Source organism: Camelus ferus, chromosome 17 (assembly GCF_009834535.1).
Source record: "Camelus ferus isolate YT-003-E chromosome 17, BCGSAC_Cfer_1.0, whole genome shotgun sequence".
Classification (NCBI taxonomy): Eukaryota; Metazoa; Chordata; class Mammalia; order Artiodactyla; family Camelidae; genus Camelus; species Camelus ferus.
In genome coordinates, this window is record NC_045712.1 from 45,347,732 (window position 1) to 45,370,287 (window position 22,556).

At 34.9% G+C, this 22,556-nt stretch overlaps 1 protein-coding gene and 1 long non-coding RNA gene across 46 annotated transcripts in view; one reads left to right on the plus strand and one right to left on the minus strand.

The window, feature by feature from the left end:
• CLASP2 (cytoplasmic linker associated protein 2) overlaps nt 1-22,556 on the plus strand; it is a 153,414-nt gene that overhangs the window by 101,118 nt on the left and 29,740 nt on the right. For 7 of the 45 annotated variants that reach the window (XM_032459335.1, XM_032459326.1, XM_032459322.1 and 4 more), the window contains 5 exons: nt 3,187-3,357; nt 3,800-3,907; nt 8,366-8,472; nt 11,560-11,804; nt 13,039-13,102. In XM_032459335.1, the coding sequence (XP_032315226.1) occupies nt 3,187-3,357; nt 3,800-3,907; nt 8,366-8,472; nt 11,560-11,804; nt 13,039-13,102 (695 nt within the window). Of the gene's footprint in view, nt 1-477; nt 505-3,186; nt 3,358-3,799; nt 3,908-7,338; nt 7,402-8,365; nt 8,473-10,179; nt 10,204-11,559; nt 11,805-13,038; nt 13,103-18,756; nt 18,760-22,556 lie in introns of all 45 variants that reach the window. The other 38 variants (XM_032459297.1, XM_032459298.1, XM_032459304.1 and 35 more) reach the window with 16 other exon arrangements.
• Nucleotides 6,717-22,490, minus strand: LOC116657281. The gene is made up of 3 exons (XR_004312399.1): nt 20,318-22,490; nt 16,301-16,308; nt 6,717-6,727 (listed from the first exon to the last, which is right to left on the minus strand). It is a non-coding gene; the product is annotated as an uncharacterized LOC116657281 (long non-coding RNA).

A 22,556-nucleotide genomic window follows, 5' to 3' on the forward strand; every position in this document is an offset into this window, starting at 1 on the left:
TTTGTCTCCCCACCCCCCACCCCTCTGTTTTTTTCCTGTATGTCTTAAGAAAGATGAAATCTGTAGCTTTTTCATGTAATTTTTCTTCAGCTAGACAATGTTGTAGTTCTTACTTATAGTTTTAAATTAAATGTTTAAATAATAAAAATTTTAAACATTTAATTATTTAGATTTTAGGCTGTCAGAAGAAAAGCTGAAGAATTTACATTTACTTTTGCAACTTCATTTCATCTGCTTTGTACATAAGTGTCCTATTTTTGTTTATCAGCTGTAAAAACTATTAAATGTTCTGCTTTTGTTACAGACATCAATGGTTTTGGGATTTTTTTAAAGTTTGCTTATTTTGCTTGAGGGTTTTTTATTTTCTAAGAACTGACGAAAGCTTTCTTATTTCCATCTGGCATCCATTTTAAATCTGCTCCTTCCCTCTTCGTGGATTATAACCCTTACCCTAATTCTGCCTTTACACTTGTTCAGGATCACAATCTGCTAATACCATTGGTGGTAAGAATCTATAGACTTTATGTGTGCATCTATCGTTCAATCACCTATTTTCATTATCAAGAATGGGTTCTATTCAGCAGAAATTCTTAACATTTAATATTCTATCATTTTGTAGCCACATTGGGGCAAAATTTGCTGCTGCTGATTTTTCTTTGCCTGTCCTTATTTATTACCAAAGCCCTGGTTTTTTAAAACTACCCAAGTTGCTCCCACAGGTGTAAACATTCAAAAACAAAGGAACTTTAGCAATGCCTTGAAAATATCTCACTAAAAAGTGTAAATGATAGTCTGAAAACTTTAGACACTGCAAGAGAAATTTAGTATCTAATTCCAAATTTTGCAAATTAGAGTATTTTCTACTAGCATTCTATTTTCTAGGTACATCATATTCTTTTTCATCAACTCTGTGGTTTTCTTAGAGGAAATAATTAACCTTGGTAGTTCTTTGCTGGGGAAAGAGCCTTGATATTTTTTCTTCTAAGTGTAAATAATTCCAAAATGGGTTGTAAGCACTGGAATTATCACACTGTTGGTGAGGGTGGGCATTGGAGATGAGAGGGTAATGATTAACACTGCCAGTTTTATTTCCTAGGAGAGGGTATGAATGAATCTAAATATATAGGGAGTCACCTTGCATAATTTTGATAAATTTAATGAATCTAGAATAGGTGGAGTGGTTACTCTGCTTCTGTACTGCATGTTTTCTCTCTGCTGAATAGATCCACATTTCAAGGAATTCTCCAGTCTCCTGCCAACACCTCCACTCCCTAAATTTACATTAGTTTTAACAGAATAACATATTGTATGTATTGTATTCAGTTCATTATTTATACTTTTTATATTGTTGCAAGTGTTCCCATAAAATATTCCATCAGCTTATCGTGCATTGTAAGTTTGTGGCATGTTGGGTGTTTGGATGTTTTGGTGTGTATGTTTAGTTTAGACACTGCATGGAGAAAATAGGTGCCTTGTAAGTATCCTTAAGGTTATAACTGAAAGATACCTGATGTAAAGATTCTTCACCTGGAGCATCATGAAACAGTGTAAATGAGCCATCATTTTACAGTGAACATGTATAATTTCCCTACAATAATTTAGAATTCTTTCTACTCAAATAGTAAGTTGTTAATTTCATCAGAAACACTGCTTTATTTTACAGTATTGCTATAACCAGTGGAAGATGAGTTTCATTTTGTGTGCTGTTAAAGTTTAGGAGTTAAGCATGAGTTTAAATTGTATTCAGTAAGACCATGCCAAGAAAACAGTAGCAAGGGTCACAGATCAGCAGCCCTTGGACCACATCCAGTCTGCCTCTATTCATGTATTATTTGGTCTACACAACATGATAAAAATCAGGAAATGTCAAAGCTTTCATTTTTTAAAAATCCCCAAAGGCCAATATTACTTCAAGACAGAGCTGAGTGGAATTACAGAGTCACCACTCTCTGCCTTACACTCAGCATGCCCCCCTCATAGGCGTTCCCTGCTTGTCCCCATTGGCATGTGAGTCCTTAATCTTTACTCTGTGGAAGTGAAGCGTGATTGGTTAAGATTATACAGGTTGAGCAGTGACTGCTCCATGAGTTAGGAGAAATGCCCACCAGAGGAAAGTTGCTTTCATGAAGTTTTCTTTAAGTGCAAGTTTAACTTTTCTGTAATGCTACCATTCAGAATCTGAAGTTAGATTACACCTTGGAGTTCTCTAGATCGTTTTCCCTTTCAAAGCAGACATGAAATGTTTTGATTGACAGGGAGCTTATCCCCTTAAAAGCTAATGCGTGCAATTCTAGTTTAAAACCATGTTTCTTAACTGTTTTTTAAACTATTGCCCCAATCTCTGAGATTTTTGTCCAGCTCCCTCTCTTTGTCTCCTGACCACATATATTCTGTCTTCCAAGACTGAAGATCACTAGTTTAGAAGGGGTCTGACTTCTTTGACATTTATTTGCCTGCTAGTCCTGTTCTGTTCTTAGTGTACATCTATATCCCAGACCCGGGCCACCCAAGACCCCTTGGGTATTTGAAGGCAAATAGCAAAAAGCAAGCTGCTTTTTCAGCCTGCCCAATTTCGTAAACATTTAACTTTAATTTTGTAAAAATTTAAAAATATACATAGTAATAAAAATGACGGTAATAGAATTATGTTTCCCTTTAAATGTATAGTTCTAATATATAGCTTTTTTGTTTTGTTTTGGGGGGTGATTAGGTTTATTTGTTTGTTTGTTTTTAATGTAGGTGCTGGGGATTGAACCCAGGACCTTGTGCGTGCTTAACACGCACTCTACCACTGAGCTATACCCGCCCCCCCAATATCTAGGTTTTTAACATATACCTTTAGCCATGTGAAATGTATTGTCAGATAAGTTATTTCTTTGGAAATCTTTTATACTGTTTGTGTTCTGAAAATCAGTATAGTGTTGTCCTCATTAAATATAGCATCTTACACCCCCACCCCAAAACTGAAAATATATTTTACATGATTTACCATTCAATCCTAGTATATAAACTGTACCTTTTTTCCAGGTTACAATTATATATAAATCTTCCTCAGTCCATTTCCTTTGTACTTAGAACTTGCCACACTGTCATAATTTTCTCAGATTTACTTCATGAATTTTTATCCTTTCAACAAGTTCTCTTGGAGTTCACATCTTAACATTTGTATGTATGTTTGGTGTTCAGCTGGCAGCCGATCTGGGTCTCCAGGAAGAGTTCTGACCACTACAGCCCTGTCTACTGTGAGCTCTGGTGTACAAAGAGTCCTGGTCAATTTAGCCTCAGCACAGAAGAGAAGCAAGATACCGCGAAGCCAGGGCTGTAGCAGAGAGGCCAGTCCATCTAGGCTCTCAGTGGGTAAGGTTTTCTGTGTAAAACTGGGGACCTTGAATTTCTTTTATATTTCAGGCTTTGGTGGCATTAAAGACATCAATTTAGGCACTTCTAAGTTAGAGGAAAACAACTTACAATTCAAGGAGAATTGAAATGCAGGTTAAAAATTGAATTAGATATCATCTTGAAAGTATAATCCATTTAAATTTTTAATCTTTTTATTCACAACTTTTTTATTTTTGTAAAATATTATTTTATACTTCTAATTATACAAACTAGAAGACTGTATTCAAGAATTTTAATGCTATTCCTGGCAGTGCTTCATCAAGAATCATTTCTTCTCAATCTTAGAAAAACTTAACTTATTGATTAGTTTTTGAGAAAGAAAAAATAAAACCAAAATATCGAAAATCCACATCCTATTTCCTGTTTACTCCCCTTCTATGCTGCTGTTGCTTCGTACCAGCCCGAAGCAGTCGTATTCCTCGACCAAGTGTGAGTCAAGGGTGCAGCCGGGAAGCCAGCCGGGAGAGCAGCAGGGATACGAGTCCTGTTCGCTCTTTCCAGCCCCTTGGTAAGTGTTTGGGCAGGTGTGAGATGTATTGCTTTCCCACTGTGGGAAACATACCTTGGATTTGGCTTTCTTCATCAACTGTATCTCTTGTGTCATTTTGAGGAGAGTCCGAAGGAAATTAGATGTATGGGGAATTCCTTTGACATTTCCTTGTGTTAAATGAGCAAGTTAAACATTGTATGAACAAATTGCCTTCATGATCAAGTAAATAGCATGCAAATTTAAACTACAGAATATTGAATGCAAGATTTTTCATAACAAATAACCCTATAAATTTAAATATTTACTCTTACATGAAATATGAACTATTTAGTTTGGTAAAATTATATATACTTTTGTCCTTTCCAGCAGAAATATTAACATTGCACCTTAGGTATTTAACTTAAGTTACCAGAAAGAATGCTACAAGATAATATATGTGCTACTTATTAAAATGGGAAAGATTAATGTTTTTATAGTATTTTATAGCCATTTCCCATGTATTAGCTCATATCATGTCACTGTTGTAAAATCTATCCATCCTTAATTATAGAGTTTGTAGTATAGCCTTGATTATAAAGCTACATTTACCTCAGTTATAAAAATATTAAATTTTTTTAAACATTTGGTATTTTAGCATAATTGGAGAGGCAGAACTTTTTTATGTTGAAAATCTTTAGAATTTCAGCATGATCCTTCAGCATTTTAACTAGTACTCTGTTTATATACACATACCTATAGACATTTCAGATTTTTTTCTTTTAATTCCATAAAATGTAGGTTACTATAATACTTAGAAAGTTGCTCTTCAGACTTTGTAACACTTAAGTAGAACACAGTTCTATTCATTGTCTATTGGAATTACTGTTTCCTTCAATAGACGTGTTAGTATACAGTTTCTAGAGATTAATTTCTTGTTCTCTGGGCCGTTTAGCACAAATATATCACTACCTGACTATCCTATACTGACCTAGAAAACCCCTTTAAGCTAGGGACACAGACAGTGGTATCCTCAACTCTTGTTTGTGTTCCAGTGCCAGGTGCCAAAGAGTTTCCTTTTCTGTCTTTCCCAGAGATATATGTAGTTCATGTACAGCATATAGTAGGCTTAGTCTGTACAGTGTCTGTTGATATGTGTATGCCCACACGTGCGTGTGTACACGCACGCACACACACACACATACATGGTACATCTTCATGCATATATGTTTCAAAAATGAAATAAATCCTACGTCTGTACAAAATAAGCCTGCCACCTTGAGTTAAAGGAAGCAGAGTGGGTGTGTGGTAGTTTAAGAGCATATGTTCTAGGGTCATATGGCCTTGTTGATACCCCAGCTCTGTAGCTGGGTTTCCTCATCTATAAAACTAGGATAATAGCATGTACTTCTCAGCGTTAATTTGAAGGCACTGTAAATGACACAATACACGAAATAACCCCTGAGAGCAGTGCTTGGCACACAGTGAGCACGTGGTTATCGTGTTCATCGTCACTGCCACCCACCGCTGCTGCTCCACCTCTTCCCCTTAAACTCTGCTTGCTTACCTACAGTTAGTTGTTTACACTTTAGTGGCAAGGATCTTAGATTTTTACTGGTATAAACCTACGTTTGTTTAATATAGAGTTAGTAGAAAATGTGAGATACATCAAGAAGAAGCAAAAGTATGTTTCTGTACCATTTAAACCTGTACAATAGTCAGAGATTAGAGGATATTTATAAACAACTTCTAATTACTTAATAAATATTGTTAATATGCCTATTTTTAAAGGGATATTTTGTCTAGACATTAATTTTCTAGATTTATCTCAGAGCCTCCATTTGCCAGTTTAAATCATTTGAATGTTATTATTAAAGGAGGCAGTTTTCCTGATTCTAATGGAACATCCTATTTGGGTTAAAGGTGGTTAAACTTTTTAATCATACAGTTTTAGAAGAATTGAATTTTATAGCCCTTTTATTTACATACGGATACTGCATAGTAAAGGTAGCAGATTATCCTTGTTTATTACAGAGGGATGAAGATAGCATTCCCAGAGATCAGGTTGTCCCTTTCATTCCCATTGTTCTGCTGCATTTGCCTGCATTCTGTTGTCTTTATTTACTTGGTGAACCCTTTTGTCGCCTCAGATTTGAGTGTTGCCATTCAGCAGATGAATCCCATAGCTTGCCATCTATTCAGTTGTAGCACAAGACCAGCGTGAGGGCCCTAAAGCACCAGAAATAAATCAGAGTTGAGCAAAGCTGAACTTCTGGAAACTTGCACTCTTAGTTTCCATCTATTTCTGGAACCAAGATTCAAAAAAAAAGGCTTACACTATGGCAAGCACTGAGTGTTATCTTCAGCCACAGATAACTATTGATTTCAGAAGGTTTTCAAAATTCTTCGTCTGTTAAAGCATTTCCATATTGGTTCAACTCTTCTTTATCATTTTAGAAATTATTTCTCTTGGGTAAAATTGAAACTAACTATATATTAGTATGCTTTATTAACGATACCAATCAACTTTTAGGGTCTGGTTAAACATTGTATGCAGCATTCTCTCTTTAACCTTCTCTATCAGTCGTTCTGATCATTTTCTTACTCCTCAAGGTCCTGTGGCAAAGGAAAGAGTAATTCATGTAATAAAAAGTATTTTAACTGTTCTCTTGAATATATCTGAAGCAAGTAACTTAAAATAAGAGCAATATATTTCATTATACAATAAAATGAACTTTTCCTGACTTGTTTGTGTGTGTAAGAAAAAGGCTCACTTTATGGTGCTATGAAAATCAGGATTCTAAGATCTAAACGGCCGTTTTGATTAAAGTATTAAGATTTCTTTTTTGGTGTTCAGATGTGCTTTGATATTTAAATAACCTACTGAATACAGAACTTATATCCTATGAACCATTATAGAAAATGGCTATGTTAACATAAATGAGGTATGTTATCTTTTGAACAATGTAAAGATGGTTTGCGTACTGCTACAAGCAAAGACCTTGAAAGAGTGCAGATACTGAGGGGTGGCTTGGATCAAATTAATTAACCTTTCTCTATGCTTTGGTTTACCCATTTATAAAACTGAATAGTTAATAACTGCCTCACGGGGTTCAGGACTAGTGGAGATGGGGTTATTATTGGTTACTAGTTACCATAGTGGTTTTTTTTTTTTAACTACAGTGTTCATTCTTTTTTGTTTCATGCTTGTGCTCTTGACATTTCCTTCCATTTGAATACTTGCTTTTTTCTGTCTTGTGTGGACTTGTCTGTCCCCATAGGTGTAAGATCTGTTGTGTGTCAAGGATGATGTTGCAATGCTAATGTTCAGTTGCCCCATTTGGCAATATTCTGATCCTTAACTATTAATAGTAATACCATTGTTAACTAACTCTCCTTGCCTGACTGTAGTGCTGCCACTATTCCTTGTTTCTGTAGTAATAGATGAGGTTTGTATGGTCCTGTTATTCCAGCCTCCAGACACCATTCCAGATCTACTGGTGCCCTCTACGCCCCCGATGTGTATGGGGCCTCAGGTGAAGGATGAGTACATTTTCACTATCATCTGTGCATTCATCTCAGATTTTTTTCTTTTCGGTTTCCGTTGAGTAATCATGTTTTAAAACTGACTTGTTTTCTTTAAGTTTAATTTGTTGGAGAAGAAATCATTTATTTTTTTTTTTTAATTTTCCCCAAGTAACTTTTTTCCCTTCAGCAATCTTATTTGAGCACCTTTCTCACTGGAAGATGGACATTTTTCCTTTGTATAACATAAGTTATGTCATTTTAAAATATAGAGTTGTTTTATATTCTCAGTTATGTACTTCATCTTTGTATATATGTTTAAAAAAAAAAAACCAAAATGGTGGATGAAGTGTTTTAATTGTAAATGATGGTCTAGAAAGTAGTTGAGGGGAAAACCCATCTATGGTTTGTCTTTACATACCTCAGAATACCGGGCACATAGTAGGTGCTTAACAGATACCAAGTGATGTGACAGTTATTGAATGGAATCACCCCATTTTGAAGAAGAGGTAATAACTGGAGGGTTTTTCCCTCGTAAATTCCTGGCGTGGCTTCATTGAGCTCCCTAGTCATTACTGGTATGAGGATTGAGCTTTGTTCTGGGCTACTCTGTGGCTCACCCATATGGGTGAGATTTGCCTGACTGATGGAGCTGGATTAATTACAAGACTATAGATTTGCAAGCCCTTAGTTAGCCAGCCATGCTTTCTTCTATCTTCTGGTCATAAATGTACCATCGCTGCTGTTCTTTAAATTTATTTCCCACACACTGTCAGTGATTTTAATTGCCTTTACCCTTTTATTTGACTGAAACTAAATGTACCCAGAGAATACAATATTGCTTTTAAAATGCTTTGCCCCATTGGTTTTTTTTTTTTTTTTTTTTTCCTCCCCTTAAGGATCTTATAGTTTCCAACCTGACACAGTTACATTTACGGCTCTCTCAAAGCTGTTTTCTTTCTTCTGATCTGTTAGGTCCAGGGTATGGGATCAGCCAGTCAAGCCGGCTGTCATCCTCTGTCAGTGCCATGCGAGTCCTGAACACAGGTTCCGATGTGGAGGAGGCGGTAGCAGATGCCTTGGTACTCTTCTCCATTTCCTTATCGTTATAAATGTTCCAGTTATCGAGCTAGTGTATGAGTGAGCCAGTCCCCCAGGGTGGGAAAGGAGGTGGGAAAATTCCTGTGGATTAAATCTAGGAAGATCAAATGTGGGCAATGCAAAAAGCAAGACAGTATAATTAATTCTCAATCTTTATTAATTGGTCAGAATTTGAAGCCAAGGCCCATAATAATTGATGAGATATGATGAGTATAAATATTGACATTGTTAATCTGGTGATGTGTTTTATGCACTGTAGTACACTGAGAATAATGACAGATAGATTAGTATATAAATATGTATACAGTATATAAATATGTACCCAATAAGCATGTAGTTTCAAGGCTAGCTTAACATTGAATTGAGTATTTAGGGGTTGCTTTAGTTTGGGATTGGATTTTGTTTAGTCTTTTACTTACCCGTATTTTCTGAGCTGAGAGAAAGTACACCTTCAAAACAAATTATAATTAAAAAACCTTTCTGGCCCTTTATGCCTTATACATTAATAAAACAGTGAGGTTTAAAAACATGATCTACAGATCCGTGATAGTTTGTCAGAGGAATGCTGTACATATACCACTGTTGTTTTTCTTACTTAAAATTATGAAGGAAGTATTTGAAACTGATTATAATTGGCTTTTACCAGTTTCCCAAGTCAATTCAATATGATTCTTCGTCTTTCACATTACAATATTAATGCTCTATTTGAGAAGCATTTACTCAGTTTCTTACCCAGATCTTATAGAAGTCATCATCTTTGTTTTGAAATTTTTAAAAAAATTATGTCTTTTAAAACTGCATATCAGCTCTTAACCAATGTTGATATAATACAGTATTTGCCATATATTTGAAAAACAAGTTTTTAAAAATATTCATTGGTCATAGCTATAATATGTTACATGTAGTCACATGTATAGTTCTGGTCTGACAGTCTGTATGTGCTGAATTTTTCTCTTTACCTCAGCCATTTGATTATTTTTTATATAAATTAATATAATTAAGTAGGGACTTTGTTCTCTTGAACTTGGGGTATATTGATCACATCTTGTTCTGGTGATATTAAATTAACTATATGTTTTAAATTTACTGTTCCTCATCAATGTATTTCTCATATCATGTTTTTTAGTTTCTTTTAAATGGGTGATTTACTGATTAAATTCTATACACATAAATTTTATTAATTGAATGGGTTATTTTTGAACTATTACTTATAATCCTAAGATGTTGTATTTGAATTATATGAGGAACATTTAGCTACTAGGGCTAAAAGCTGAATCCCAATAATTTGATTATATCTACTTTCATTATTTGCATGGCATAGATATTCCAGTTACAACTATCAGGAGAACACTATCCAACTGTTAAGCCTAATTAGACCTAGGGGGAAAATCATAGAAATAAAATTAACTTTGGAAATGACAGAACAATCCAAATGGGAAGAAGACTTGAGTTTCTTTGGGAAAACTGATTATGAGAGTATTTTTGTGGCTTAGATATTTCCCTTTTGACTAAAGAATGTTGGTGAGATTAAAGATATAGTCTGCTTATAAGCAGTCCTTTTGTATCTATATATTTTAAAGCTTAATGTTTCTGATTATGGGCATTGTTTATGCCTACTTCACTGTGCTGTTTAGCAAAATGTTCTTCATTATTTTCAATTTTTCTCTTTAAAAATCTACTGCTCTCAGCTCTTAGGAGACATACGGACTAAGGTATAGATATTGCTATTTTCTGACATCTTATGATACCGTAACTTTTTTTCTTTGCTTCATCAGTTTAACAGATGATAGTCTTCTATAAAAAAATCAAGTGGAAATAATAAAATCTGTAGACATGCATCATTTTTTCAATACATATGATTGTCAGGAGGGAGATAGTGCTTAAATAGAGCGTCCCGTGAGGGTTCTTGTCCTTCAAGCCTGACTACTTTGTACAAATGAGATGATGTCGTTCACCCTGATGTCTGTAACAGAACTGATCCTGAAGCCCAGCACAGGAAATATCACATTTGCCATTCTAAATTATGTCGATGTCTCTAAATCAAATTAGTGATGGAAATGTCATTGATAAAAAACTATTTTGAGTTAAGTTCAAGTTATCTTTCTTTTAGATTTTAAACTTTGGAGAATTTAGTCACCTGGAACTGTTTTAAATTATTGTGCTTAACGTGTTTCATAGTAATATCTTCACCATTCACCAGGCTAAATTCAGGTATCAGATTGCATAAAGATTTATTTCCAGTTCTTCCAAGAAAATCCCAAATAGGCAATTTACTCTCTCTCATTTCACTTTCAATATTCAAGGTATAATTAGCAGTTGCAGTTATTAAATGATAAGCTTCAGATGTAAAGAAATCAAAGGAATCTGAATATGCTTTCTCATATTGATTGAAATAGACTGTATAGACACATTGGGAAAAGCACGGAAGGACTCTCAAGGAGCTTGCCTCCCAAAATAATAGTAAGCACCACAGGTTCTCATCGTTCTTTGTCTGTATCTCACTTCTCTAGGAGACATCAGGGTTGGGTACAAGGGAAAAAAGAGTAGCAAGAAAAGTCACAGTGGAAGTAAAAGAAGGATAGAGGAAAGAAGGGAGAGACAGGAAAACTTTACATGGGGGAACGTGTTTCTGATCCATTGTCCATTTTCTGACCCATTCTTATCCTTTAAAAAGGTAATAATTTCTTCTTAACAACTCACATTTTTAGTACAGTTTCTGTTCATTTATACTCTAGTAGTTCTTTTTGGTTTTCCACAAAAAGAAAGGAGGAAAGGAAATGCCCTCCGTTTTTGTGCACTCCCCACTTTACATGTCTAAACTTCCATGTAGTTGTCTTACTCCCCTTCTCCCACTCCCCATAGTTAAAGAATAGTCCATCTTCTACTAACTCCTAAAACCTTTTTTCTGAAGAAAAACTAAATATTGACTTTTTGTTATTACAGTGATTAGCAGCATGCTTTGCACTGATTTTTTAAAGAAAAACCAGTCCTTTCATGATCAGTAGAAATTGTGAAATACTGGTGTATTATCTAAACTACCATTTGATGAGAGTCTTTATGTGTAACAGAAAAAACCTGCTCGAAGAAGATACGAGTCGTATGGGATGCATTCAGACGATGATGCCAACAGCGATGCATCCAGTGCTTGTTCAGAACGCTCCTATAGCTCTCGGAATGGCAGTATTCCTACATACATGAGGCAGACAGAAGATGTGGCAGAAGTTCTCAACAGATGTGCTAGTTCCAACTGGTCGGAAAGGAAGGAAGGCCTCCTGGGTCTGCAGAACTTATTAAAAAATCAGAGAACGCTAAGGTGAGTTACTTTCTCTTAAAATAATTGTCCTGTCAGGTTAGCACTTTCTGACTTGACTTTGTTTTCATAACACTTTAAAGGTACTGGTATGCTTTCATACTTGTCCTGAATTCAGAAGGTGGCATCAAAATATCTTCCCAAGCCTTAATCCTTTAGGACCGTCTATACTATCATTATTTTTTTTAATTTAATTAACTTGTTCTATTTAAAGAAAGAAACATTTTAGAATGAAACTTTTTATTCACAAAAAGAAGTTAAATATAAAAAGTTACTGATTTTTTTAAATAAAAATAAATAGTAAAATACACATATTTAAAACTGAAAAATTTATTAAAATTCATTCCTGATAAGTTTTTCAGTGAGATGAAAGAATATTTATGCTCACCCAAAAATGAAGATATAGTTTTGGTGTTTGGTGTAATATTTGAACCTTGGTATAATACGAAATGTAATTGGAGTGAATTTCTCTAAGGACAGAAGTTTATATTGGTTTTTAGTTGAGTTTGATTTGGCTTCCTTTCCTAATGGCTTTTGCTTGCTTTTCCTCTCTAAAATCTTTATTGTCTTTATCTGTGTAATGTTTTAAACCTCTGTAGTCTACCTCTTTAAGAACCTGGTTCAGATAATTCATAAGGTCGAGTATGCTGGATAACAGACGGCTACTTCCTGACTTGATACCTGAAATCAGGGTTTGGTTTACTAGCTGTGTATTTATTTTGAGAAATAATTAGAACTAAGTAATTTAAAATAAGTGTTTATGTACTGCCTAATACATTTTAATGTTGGCATATCACACTTCATGAATCACTGCAATAGATGATCATAGTGTTGTTCCCAACCCCATTAGATTAGGATAACATAAGATTCAGTGTATCATTTTAAATGGCACATTAGTAATCATAATTTAGAAAGATTTTAGTCCTCAGATGGCAATTAAGAGATTGATTCATATACTGGGAATGTCATTTGTATAGTTTCCTTTGTCTTGCTACAGTAATGAAATAAAGTTATTTCTTTGTATATAACTTTCAACCTTTAAACTAGTGTGTGTTACAACAGAATTGTTGTTGCATTTGGTAAATTTATATTTAGCCCTGACTGATAAGATCCAAAAATTTCTCAATTTTATGGGCTGATTTTTTAGCCTTTTTTAAGAAGCCCAATTATATGTAAGATCACTTTTAAATTACTTCTTCCTACAAGATATTAATTAGCCACTTTATTATTTTGACAGTCGAGTTGAACTGAAAAGATTATGTGAAATTTTCACAAGAATGTTTGCTGATCCTCATGGCAAGGTATGTTTTAGTATTTAAGGTTATTTTTGTAGGGTGTCATTCATATATTACCCCCTCAAGAAAAGAAGTAAATAATAACAAAAAACTGTAAGACATTTTTATTTTATTATTGCCCCGAAAATGGCAATGATTTTAAAAACATAATTGAAATCAAGTATTTGATATCATACATAATTTAGAAACTGCTCTCTGGTAATCATTAAAATGTTTTCAAAAAGAGATCGTCTAAGACCATAAACTGAAGGATGTAACAATCACACTCACATATAGCTAGTCAGGATGAATGTATTTGTATCACTAAAAACATTTTACTATTTGTAGAGGAAATAATTGGGGTAAGTTGGAAAAAGTTTCTTATTTTTTATTAAGTTTTCTTCTCTATTGATGTAAATATATTTTTATCTTAAAAGAGCAATTTTGTAGAAAAGACTTGCCATTAAATAACACAAAAGCACAAAATATGGCTTCAGCCATAGTTTGGTACTAATATAAAAGAACCATTTTATATATTGAAATAGTTCATAAAAATCTTCAGAACACTGTTGAATGTTTAATGTTGATTGAAATATATTTAAGTACTTTTGCATAATCTGCATGTGTACTGTGAAATTGTGATTTACCTTGATGGATAGTACTGTTGTAAAATGTATTCATTTATTCTGTTTTCAGCAATTGATTGACAATGGTGAAACTTTATTCAATATCTTCCTTTAGGACCACAGATGTCTACATGAGAATTTCTAACCTAAGTGAGAGGGAGATGTGGAAGGGAAATCATAAGAAAAAAATTAATTAATTTCACTTTATTGTTTTTTAAATTGTCTTCACTTTATTGTTGCACATGTCATTTCCTCCTCATTTTTTTCTATTTTCATTACTTGTGACACTACTTAAAGATACTAAAATTCCACTTTATATATAAATTAAAATCTAGCTAAGGATTATAAATTGCTTTTACTTTGAAACAATAATTTTTAAAGGTTATCTTTTTATGAGAAGGTGTATTTATTTTAACCAATGCAAGATCCTATTAAAGACAGATTAAAGTACACTAACTTTATAACTTTCAAACTGAGCATGTACATAACTGTACCATTTTATACTGATATTGCTACCACTAACTACAGCTGTAGGAATTGCTTTACTGCAAAAATTTCTGTAAATCCTGAACAGATTAGCTGTTGACATTTTTTGTTGGCAGTATGAGTCAAAGGACAAGACACTTATGATCTGGGTGGGCCTATTTTATTAAAAGATATTTTAACTAATAATCTATACAACTTTTTAGAATTTTAAAACATCTTCAATAAGTGATCTGATTCTTCTCTCCTAGAAGGTATAAGACTGAAGCTGGATTATTTCTTGAAGTCACGGGTTTTTATTTTTTATTGGGACAATAATGCAATTTTGTAGGATACTAGGATTTACACAGTAATAAAGAAAAACACTTTTTTAAAAAAGCCTCTTGAAGATCAAATATGAAAGTCGAGTTTGATAGTGGTGAAAGAACTGAACTGAGTACAAATGTTTGACCTCCCCTTAGTAGATGTGGAGAACCAGCTAAGTCCTACCTAGAGTTCTCAGGAAGGTGGCTTTTTGGTTTTTCTCCATGGGGTTTATAACAGCATACAGTTGATCCATTTGGCTTTGCCTGGTTTGGTTTTTGGTTTTTTAGTTCCGTGAATATAAATGTAATGGGAAGATTTTTGTTAATTTTTTTTGTTTGTTTGACTTATTTGGTGATTGTTCATCAGAGGCTCTGCCAACAAGGTAATTCATTAAGAATAAAATGGATATGTCACTATACTGTGCCAAGTTAAAAATGTCAGGGCTGGATTTGAGTTTCTGCATTATATCCTGATACTGTTAAAATAGTAGCTATCTCCCCTCCCTTTTTTAATGTATGTTTATAAAGTACTAACAGTCTGGTCTTCAGGATCAAGCAGCTGTTTTTGATACTTTCTTTTCTTTCTAAATACAAGTTTGTTCTCTATCAAGGGTAGACCTTTTCTTTTCTTTCTTTTTTCCTATAAAGGCTAGTAAATACTTGTAGCTTGGTGGGCCATAATGGTCTCTGTGACAACTACTCAATTCTGCCATTATAACACAAAGGCATCCATAGACAATGTGTAAACAAATGACCATGGCTGGGTTGCAATAAAGCTTTATTTATGAATATTGAAATTTTAATTTTCATATAATTTTCATGTGTCACTAAAAAGCCTTATATTTTGTTTTGTTTTCTTTAAACATTTTAAAATGTAAAAACCATTCTTAGCTTGCAGACCACAGTTTGCAACCCCTGTTCTGTATGATTGACTCTGGTCATTGACGCTAAAATAAAAACATGTATTCAAGAACCCTTGCTCATGCTCATGCTCATGCCACTGGTTGAAGGTTAGGACTTTTGAAGGGAAACAGTGTACTGGCCGCTGCTGGGTGAAATCAGCCCTGTTATTCCTGAATATTCCTGCCATTCTTCAATTCTGATCCGTAGTTTTTGTCTAAATGCTCAGTATGCCTTGCCTCTTCCTCTTGTTTTTCTCTTCTGTCCTTCATGGAGACTGTGTCAAGTAGTATCTCCTCAAACTCCAGCCTTCTTCACCTCCCCACCCATCTCATGCCCAAAGCATATGTCCTGGCCTCTTAGCTTACCAAGAAAGTAAAAGGCATCAAGCAGAAACTCCAGACCAGCAAACTTAACTGCATATAAACCCATTCTTTCTACTTTTTCTTCTTTGAGAATGAAAGGAGGGTTCACCTTGAGGCATAAAAACATACTCTGGTTTTTGCTAATATGGTCTCATCTGCTTGGTCTTCCAGAAATTTCTCAAAATTTCAGTTTGCTGTTTGAGATCCCTTTTCATTTTTCAACTTTGTTGTGAGTTTTCTCAGTGCATCTTTTCTGTCATTTAAGGACTGTGGTGTGGGAGAGGAGGAGGAGGGGCTTTTCTGTTGCGCCTGCTCCATCTCCCTCACACCAGTTCTTCTACTTTAACTTTCAGACACTTATCTCTCTGCTTGTTTTAGTGATGTTGGTGTTGGTTAGTGCGTTGCCCTGGGCCATCTTTCTCCCCTTGGTACCTTATCTGAATCATAAATTACCCACTTTATCCTAATGGCTCCCAAGTGGTACTTCCAGCCCACATTTTACTCCTGCACTTTCTTAGTCTTTTTGGTTATCTTTAGCCTCAAAACTGCTCTTCCTCCTACATTGCACTATCTCATTTGTTGAAAGCACCATCCCCTCATTGCTGAAGTGAGGAATCTGGGCATCATTCTAGAAACTTACTCAGTCCTAATTGATTCAACATTCTAAACAGCTTTCCATTCTCACTAGTAATTCAGGGGACAGTTGTCTTTAGTCTGCTGCACCTCCTGTCCTTAAATTCTCCTCTGCACTGCATCCTTGAGTAATCTTTCTAAAAGGTAAATCTTCTCTAGGCTCTTAATTGTTTCTTTTTAGAGATCTCTGTAAGAAGGCATTCTTCTTTTGATAATGTTAAATGTGTAAGTTTTGGGTGACATGTAAAACCTTTTTTAAAGGGTTTTCTCAAAGTTTTGAAAAGCACTTAGCAAGGATTATGGTTCAATAAGACGTAACATTATTCGTTTAAAAAACTTTGTGTGTAGAGTTAAGAAGCAGTTGTACACTTACAATCTAATAAAATAATTCTAAAGGAAAATAAATAAATAAAAGGTAAATCTTCTCTACTACCTTAAAACCCTTCAGTGACTACTCATTACCCTCAAAAAAATATCTGGGCAAAGCCTATCATCTTTGCTTGTCATTCCTTTCTCACTCTCAACCCAGCCTGAAAAGTATGTTCACTTCTTCAGACGTGCCATGTGCTTTTCCTCACAGCCTTCAAGTAGACTCTCAGGGACACTTCTCTTTCTTCCTCAAACACTCTGAATTGAAATCTCTTATCTGTAACCTCAGCTATCCTGAAAGCTCACAGGACAGAAACTGTCTGAGGCCTTGCCCTCGGCATGGAGGCACCTCATACCATGAGCTAGGTTGGGTGGATTTTCCCATGTACTTTTATGTTGAAGTCCACATTTCAGTCTCTGTGTTAACAGCTTCTGGATAGTAGCTGGCTTCCATGATAACTGAAAGTTATTCTCACTTCTCCTAGACATGATTGAGACTACCTGGTGTCCCCAGCAGAAACAGGGTACTTAGAGAACCAGGTTGGAGCAGCGACTGCATCTCCTTTCATCTAGAATCACCTCCAGCCCCCAGAATGTTTCTCTTATCTATTTTAGAGTATGCATCTAAGTCCAACTAAAATATCAGGCTAGCTCTGGTATCCAGTGCAAACATTCCAGAAAGGAAGGTCTGGAAAAGAGCTCTTTCTGAATACAGTTAAAATGGATGCTGGATTTTTTTCCTGGGACAGCAGGAATGTGGTTGGTAAATACAGTTTATAAGCTGAAATTATTTGATTATCTTGTAACTTGATAAGTAAACTTTTTTTTTTGCTTAAGATACCAGTAATCAGTCACAGTTTATGTTTGATAGTAATTTAGTCTACAAAGCTGCAAATGTATAATTTAAAGCCTCTTAGTATTTTTCTAAGAGATTCAGCACAACATAGTGATAACAGGTACAGATAGTGGAGCTGGATTGCTCGCATTCAGATTCTGCCTCCATCACTTCTGTAAAATAAAATTAATAAGATTGGGAGATGATGATTAAATAAGTTAATATTTGTAAAACTCTTATAACACACCAAGCACTATTGTAAGTTTTTAGAAACTAAATTTAAATAGTTTGAAAAATTAAGGAATTCAGGGCAGATTTTTATCGTGACTACTCTAGACCCACTTTTTCCCCTCAAATGTAAGGAGTGTCAGATGCCAAAAGCCCCTGTGGTTCTGACATTTGACTTCGAAGGAACTGCTTGAGAAGAGCCACCTTCACTAAAGTGCAGGCTTTGAATTGACATTTTATGGTCTGTGTAGTCCTACCTCTTGAAGTCCTGAATTTCGTCTGCGGCTACTAAAGCGGGGCACAGCTGAGTGCCCTGCTTATAAAGTCATGGCTGGTCTCCTGATGTTCTAGGCAGCTGAGCTGCCTGCAGTCTTAGGATCAGGACACCAAAACATACATCTTATGTGGGGAAAATTAAAAGTTGTGGCATGGTTCCTTTTTACCTCCAAACAATAGTAACTGTTCCAAGCCTTCAAAGAAATAATTTAACTTGTAAATGCATTGCTTCTGAAGAGGAAAAAAAAAGAGATAAGATAAAAATTCTAGATACTGTGTTTTGGGAGCAAATGTTGGCCCTGTTTAGAAGTTTTGACAGGTATCTCTTAGTCTTAGATTCTTTCTAGAAGTTGAGCCTCAAGGATAATGGGGTCTGGAAAATAAGGGAATTTTTGTTTTTAGATTTCCTTGGCAAGGAGGTGAGAGAAAAACACAGGAAAATCACATACTTTTCTCCCATACTGTTCATTTAACTCTTGTTTTTAAAAACTGTTTTGAGTTTACCATAAAACTTTGAAAAACATGTGTCACTTTTATTTTCTAAGTGTTTTTCTTCCATACAGGAACTTGGCATTGATGGCGACTAATTTGTGTGTTTTTCTTTTTTTTTTTTTCTTTTTTTCCTTTTGCATGCTGTCCCCTGTGTTGGAACTCTCAATAGAGAGTAAGTTGGTTCAATATTTGTTGGAAACCTAACTTTACTGCATGACTGTGAAATTAACCCTTTTTCTCTATTTTCTCTCCCGAAGAATTCATGCAGTGTTGGACCCTTTGCAATCCACGAAATGCTATTTGCAGTTATGCAAACTGTCATTCTGTTTGGAGATGTGCTTTTTAATCTACTAATTAATCTAATTTGATTATGTTCTTCTGTTCTGTATTTGATGACTGGCACACCTAAGATATAAGTGAGGTTTAGAGAAGGCTGCCTCAATTGTAATAGTTCAAATAATAGAATTTTTTTCCAATAAACTACTGTTGTGAGATATGTGAGATTATAAGTTGATTCCATTGAAGGTTGGTTTCATTGAATTTATTAAAAAAAAAATTCCCAAGTTTCACAATTATTTTTTTTAATTGAGTTCCAACCTCCCCACATGCAGTTTGTAATATTCTATTAATGTCATTCCATGAAAGCAAACAGAGCAGTTTAAGGAGCTGTTAAGAGCAACTTTCTCTTCTGAAATCAAAATTTTAGTCCTAGTATTATATTAGTATATCCACTTTCCTCTTTCTTATTTAATCATAGACGAGGAAATGAGAGAATATCAAAATTTGACAGTGAACTCTTTGCCATACAGCAATCAAGTAAGAAATGTTATGAGAAATTTCCAATATATATTTTGAATGGATATATATATATATCTATACACACACACACACACATATATAAATGTACATATTTATCATTTAGTAAGTACCATTGACAGGATATAAGTATTTTGGAAAAAATAGTATACTTCTGTATGTGGAGTACTGTAAATAACATGCCTACATTCTTATTCAGCTGTACTCACATTATATCTAATTAAAAGAAATATCTACTTAGGAGAATAACAGTTCAGATCTTGACAGAAACATAAAGTTTGGATTATGTCAACAAGAGAAGAAAGTACCTCCCAAGAATGACTAGCCTGAGTCTAGAGAAGTAGGAGGTGTCAGAAAATTTATACGAAAGAAAAAGAAAATGTTGGCTGGGATGAAAGGAAGGTCTTACATATCTTCCCTTGCATTAAGAAAACAAGTTGGATACCAGCTACAGGGTTTTACTTGCTTAGGGGAAAATCCTTACTCTTGAGGAACTCTTCCTACACTTCAATTGAATGACTTTTTATTCATCCTCAGCCTCTGATAACTTTAGGCTTGGTTCTAATTAGAGATGTAAGACTAGAAATATAGTTTCTATTCTCAAATGTTATTATGTTCCAGATACGAAGATAATATAAATACAGAAAAAGTGAAATAGCACCAAAGCTAGTCCTACTTCCCACCACTAGTTCCAAGTGATGATCAGTGACTGTTATCTGAAGAGATCCACGAAGCTTTCTGGGTGAGACTGGAGTGGGAAGCTTTGTAGGGAGTCATGCACTATGTGTAAGTAGGGGGAGGAGGAAGTGTGGTAGGAAATCAGGAGTGGATGTGAGATGTGTGAGGGACAGAGTCCAAGATCAGTTCAGAGAGTTAGAGCCTTGTCTAAGCATTTATGACATGATTCTGTAGACAGTAAAGTGACATTAAGGGATCTTGTTTCTATCAAAAGACTGTAATTACAGTCTGATGGTGAGAAAGAGGAATTAGTTGGCCTGGCGCCTGTTTTGTAAATAAAGTTCTATTGGAACACAGCTGTGCTCACTTGTTTGCATACCGTCCATGGCTGTGCCACAATGACAGGGTTGAGTAGTTGCCACAGACACCACATGGCCTGCGAAGTCTAGAATATTTACTCTCTGGCCTATTGCAGAAATCCAGACTTGAGGTCAGAAAGGCCTGGTGCCACAATGAGACTGTATGGGACAGATTTGAGAAAGGCCAAAAATGAGAGCTGTTGTAGAGGTTGTGGGGCCTAGTAGGCTAGATCAGAGAGGCTATGTAAAGGGATTCCTTCTCCGATGAAAAAAGAGACAGGATGAAGACTGGCTCTTGGATCTCCCCACATTTAGGATGCAAAAGGAAAATGCCTGGCAACAAGAATGAAGGAAGGAAGGGAGATAATAAGAGGAAGTCAGTGTCAAGCTACAGAATGGCCAAGCATACTAAGCTAATGAAAATTCTGCTACATTTCATGATTAGAAGATAGTTGGTGGGCCTAATAGGATAGAAATCAAAGGAGAAATTCTTGAAACAGTGTCTTCTGCATCTGTTAAAAAAAAAAAAAGAAAGGATTTAGGTTGAGAATAAAAGTAAAGATAGAGGAGATCATACTTCAGAGAGCAGGGATACAGAAAGATTAGTCTCAAAAGGAAATAAAATTGGCTTTTCCTTAGAGAAATGGTTATTAGAAGGATAGCTATAGAGGAAATCAAAGTGTCGGAGAAAAGTCAATGGAGAATTCTATTTTGTATGATAGTGAAGTAGACTGAGGTACTTTATCTAGTAATAGAGTAGATGGAACACAATTGAAAACCAAGTGAGTTAGAATTAAGTCCTGACACAGCCATTGATTAGCTGTGGAAACCTTGGGCAAGTCACTTAGTTTTCTGGTTCTCAATTTCCTGATAAAATGGGAGAGTTGACTTAGGCATTCTAATGTCTGTCTTTTCAAAATGGGTTTTGGTATACTGAAAGCGGAAAGTTAGAATTTTTAGGAAAATAGACAAGAGTTGAAACGATAGGAGTGCAAGTGAACCAAAGAATTCAAGAGTGTTATACTGGTAAACCAGGTCTGAGGGAAGAGCAAGAAGTCCTAATTGGTAATGTTTGCTGTAATTTCTGTGGTGTAAATATTCCCATATAGCTGATTTCAAGACACCAACCAGCTCACAAGATTCCTGAATATTTGACAGTCGACTTTCTAGGCTGGTACTGACTGACTCCAGGACATCACTGGACAGATTTGCCAGGTACCAGTAAGAGTGAGTACTAGATTAGATACATACATTTGTTACAGGGTAGGTCTAGTGAAGTTCCTCAGCAGTGTTCCCACCTAAGGAGAGGGCCAGAGATCATTTAATGTGAAGCCTTGGGCCAAGTTTTGAATCTCAGAGAAGCCAGGTTCTTTGGGTGTGGTTGCAGGGGATTGGGACCCGAGTTAATGAATCTGTACTGTGAATAAAGACAGTGTTGAAGTAGGTACTGCCTGAGGATCAGAAGGTACTAGAAAATTTAAAGTATTCATACTTTCTGCTTTTACAAATAGAGAGCATCTTAAGCAAATAGTTAAGGTGTATTTTTTTTTCTTACTCAGATTCAAATGTTAAAAAGTTTAGTTATAATTGTGATAGAGAAAGAATCCTTTGTTTCTAACATAGGAGAAAAAACAGTTCATGTATAACTATATAAAGGAAATTCAAGAAATAAAATACATATTGAAAACAAAATTCTTAATTTTCCAATTAGCATAGTTACCTTGAGATTATTAACTTTTTTAAACCATACTTTTTATAATCCATAGTGATTATAGTGTCTCATAATACAACATGGCTAACATTGTCTTTTAAGAGTTTTTTCCTCTTTACCTAGAAATAAGTTTTCCAGTATGATACTGACTTTTCTTATGGAGATATAACCTTAATGTATGTCACTTTTCATAAGTATTTTTAGTGATATAATTACTTAACAATATTAGCTTCCCTTCCCTTAAATTTTCTTTTTGCATCTTATAGAAAGTTTTAAGCCAGTAAACGAATATTGAAAACAAGTATAAAACCCATCAGTGGAAATAGAGACTAATAACATGCCATCCAGGAATTTTTAGGAATCAGTAAAATGTACATGTAGATGTGTGTCCTGATTTTATTTATT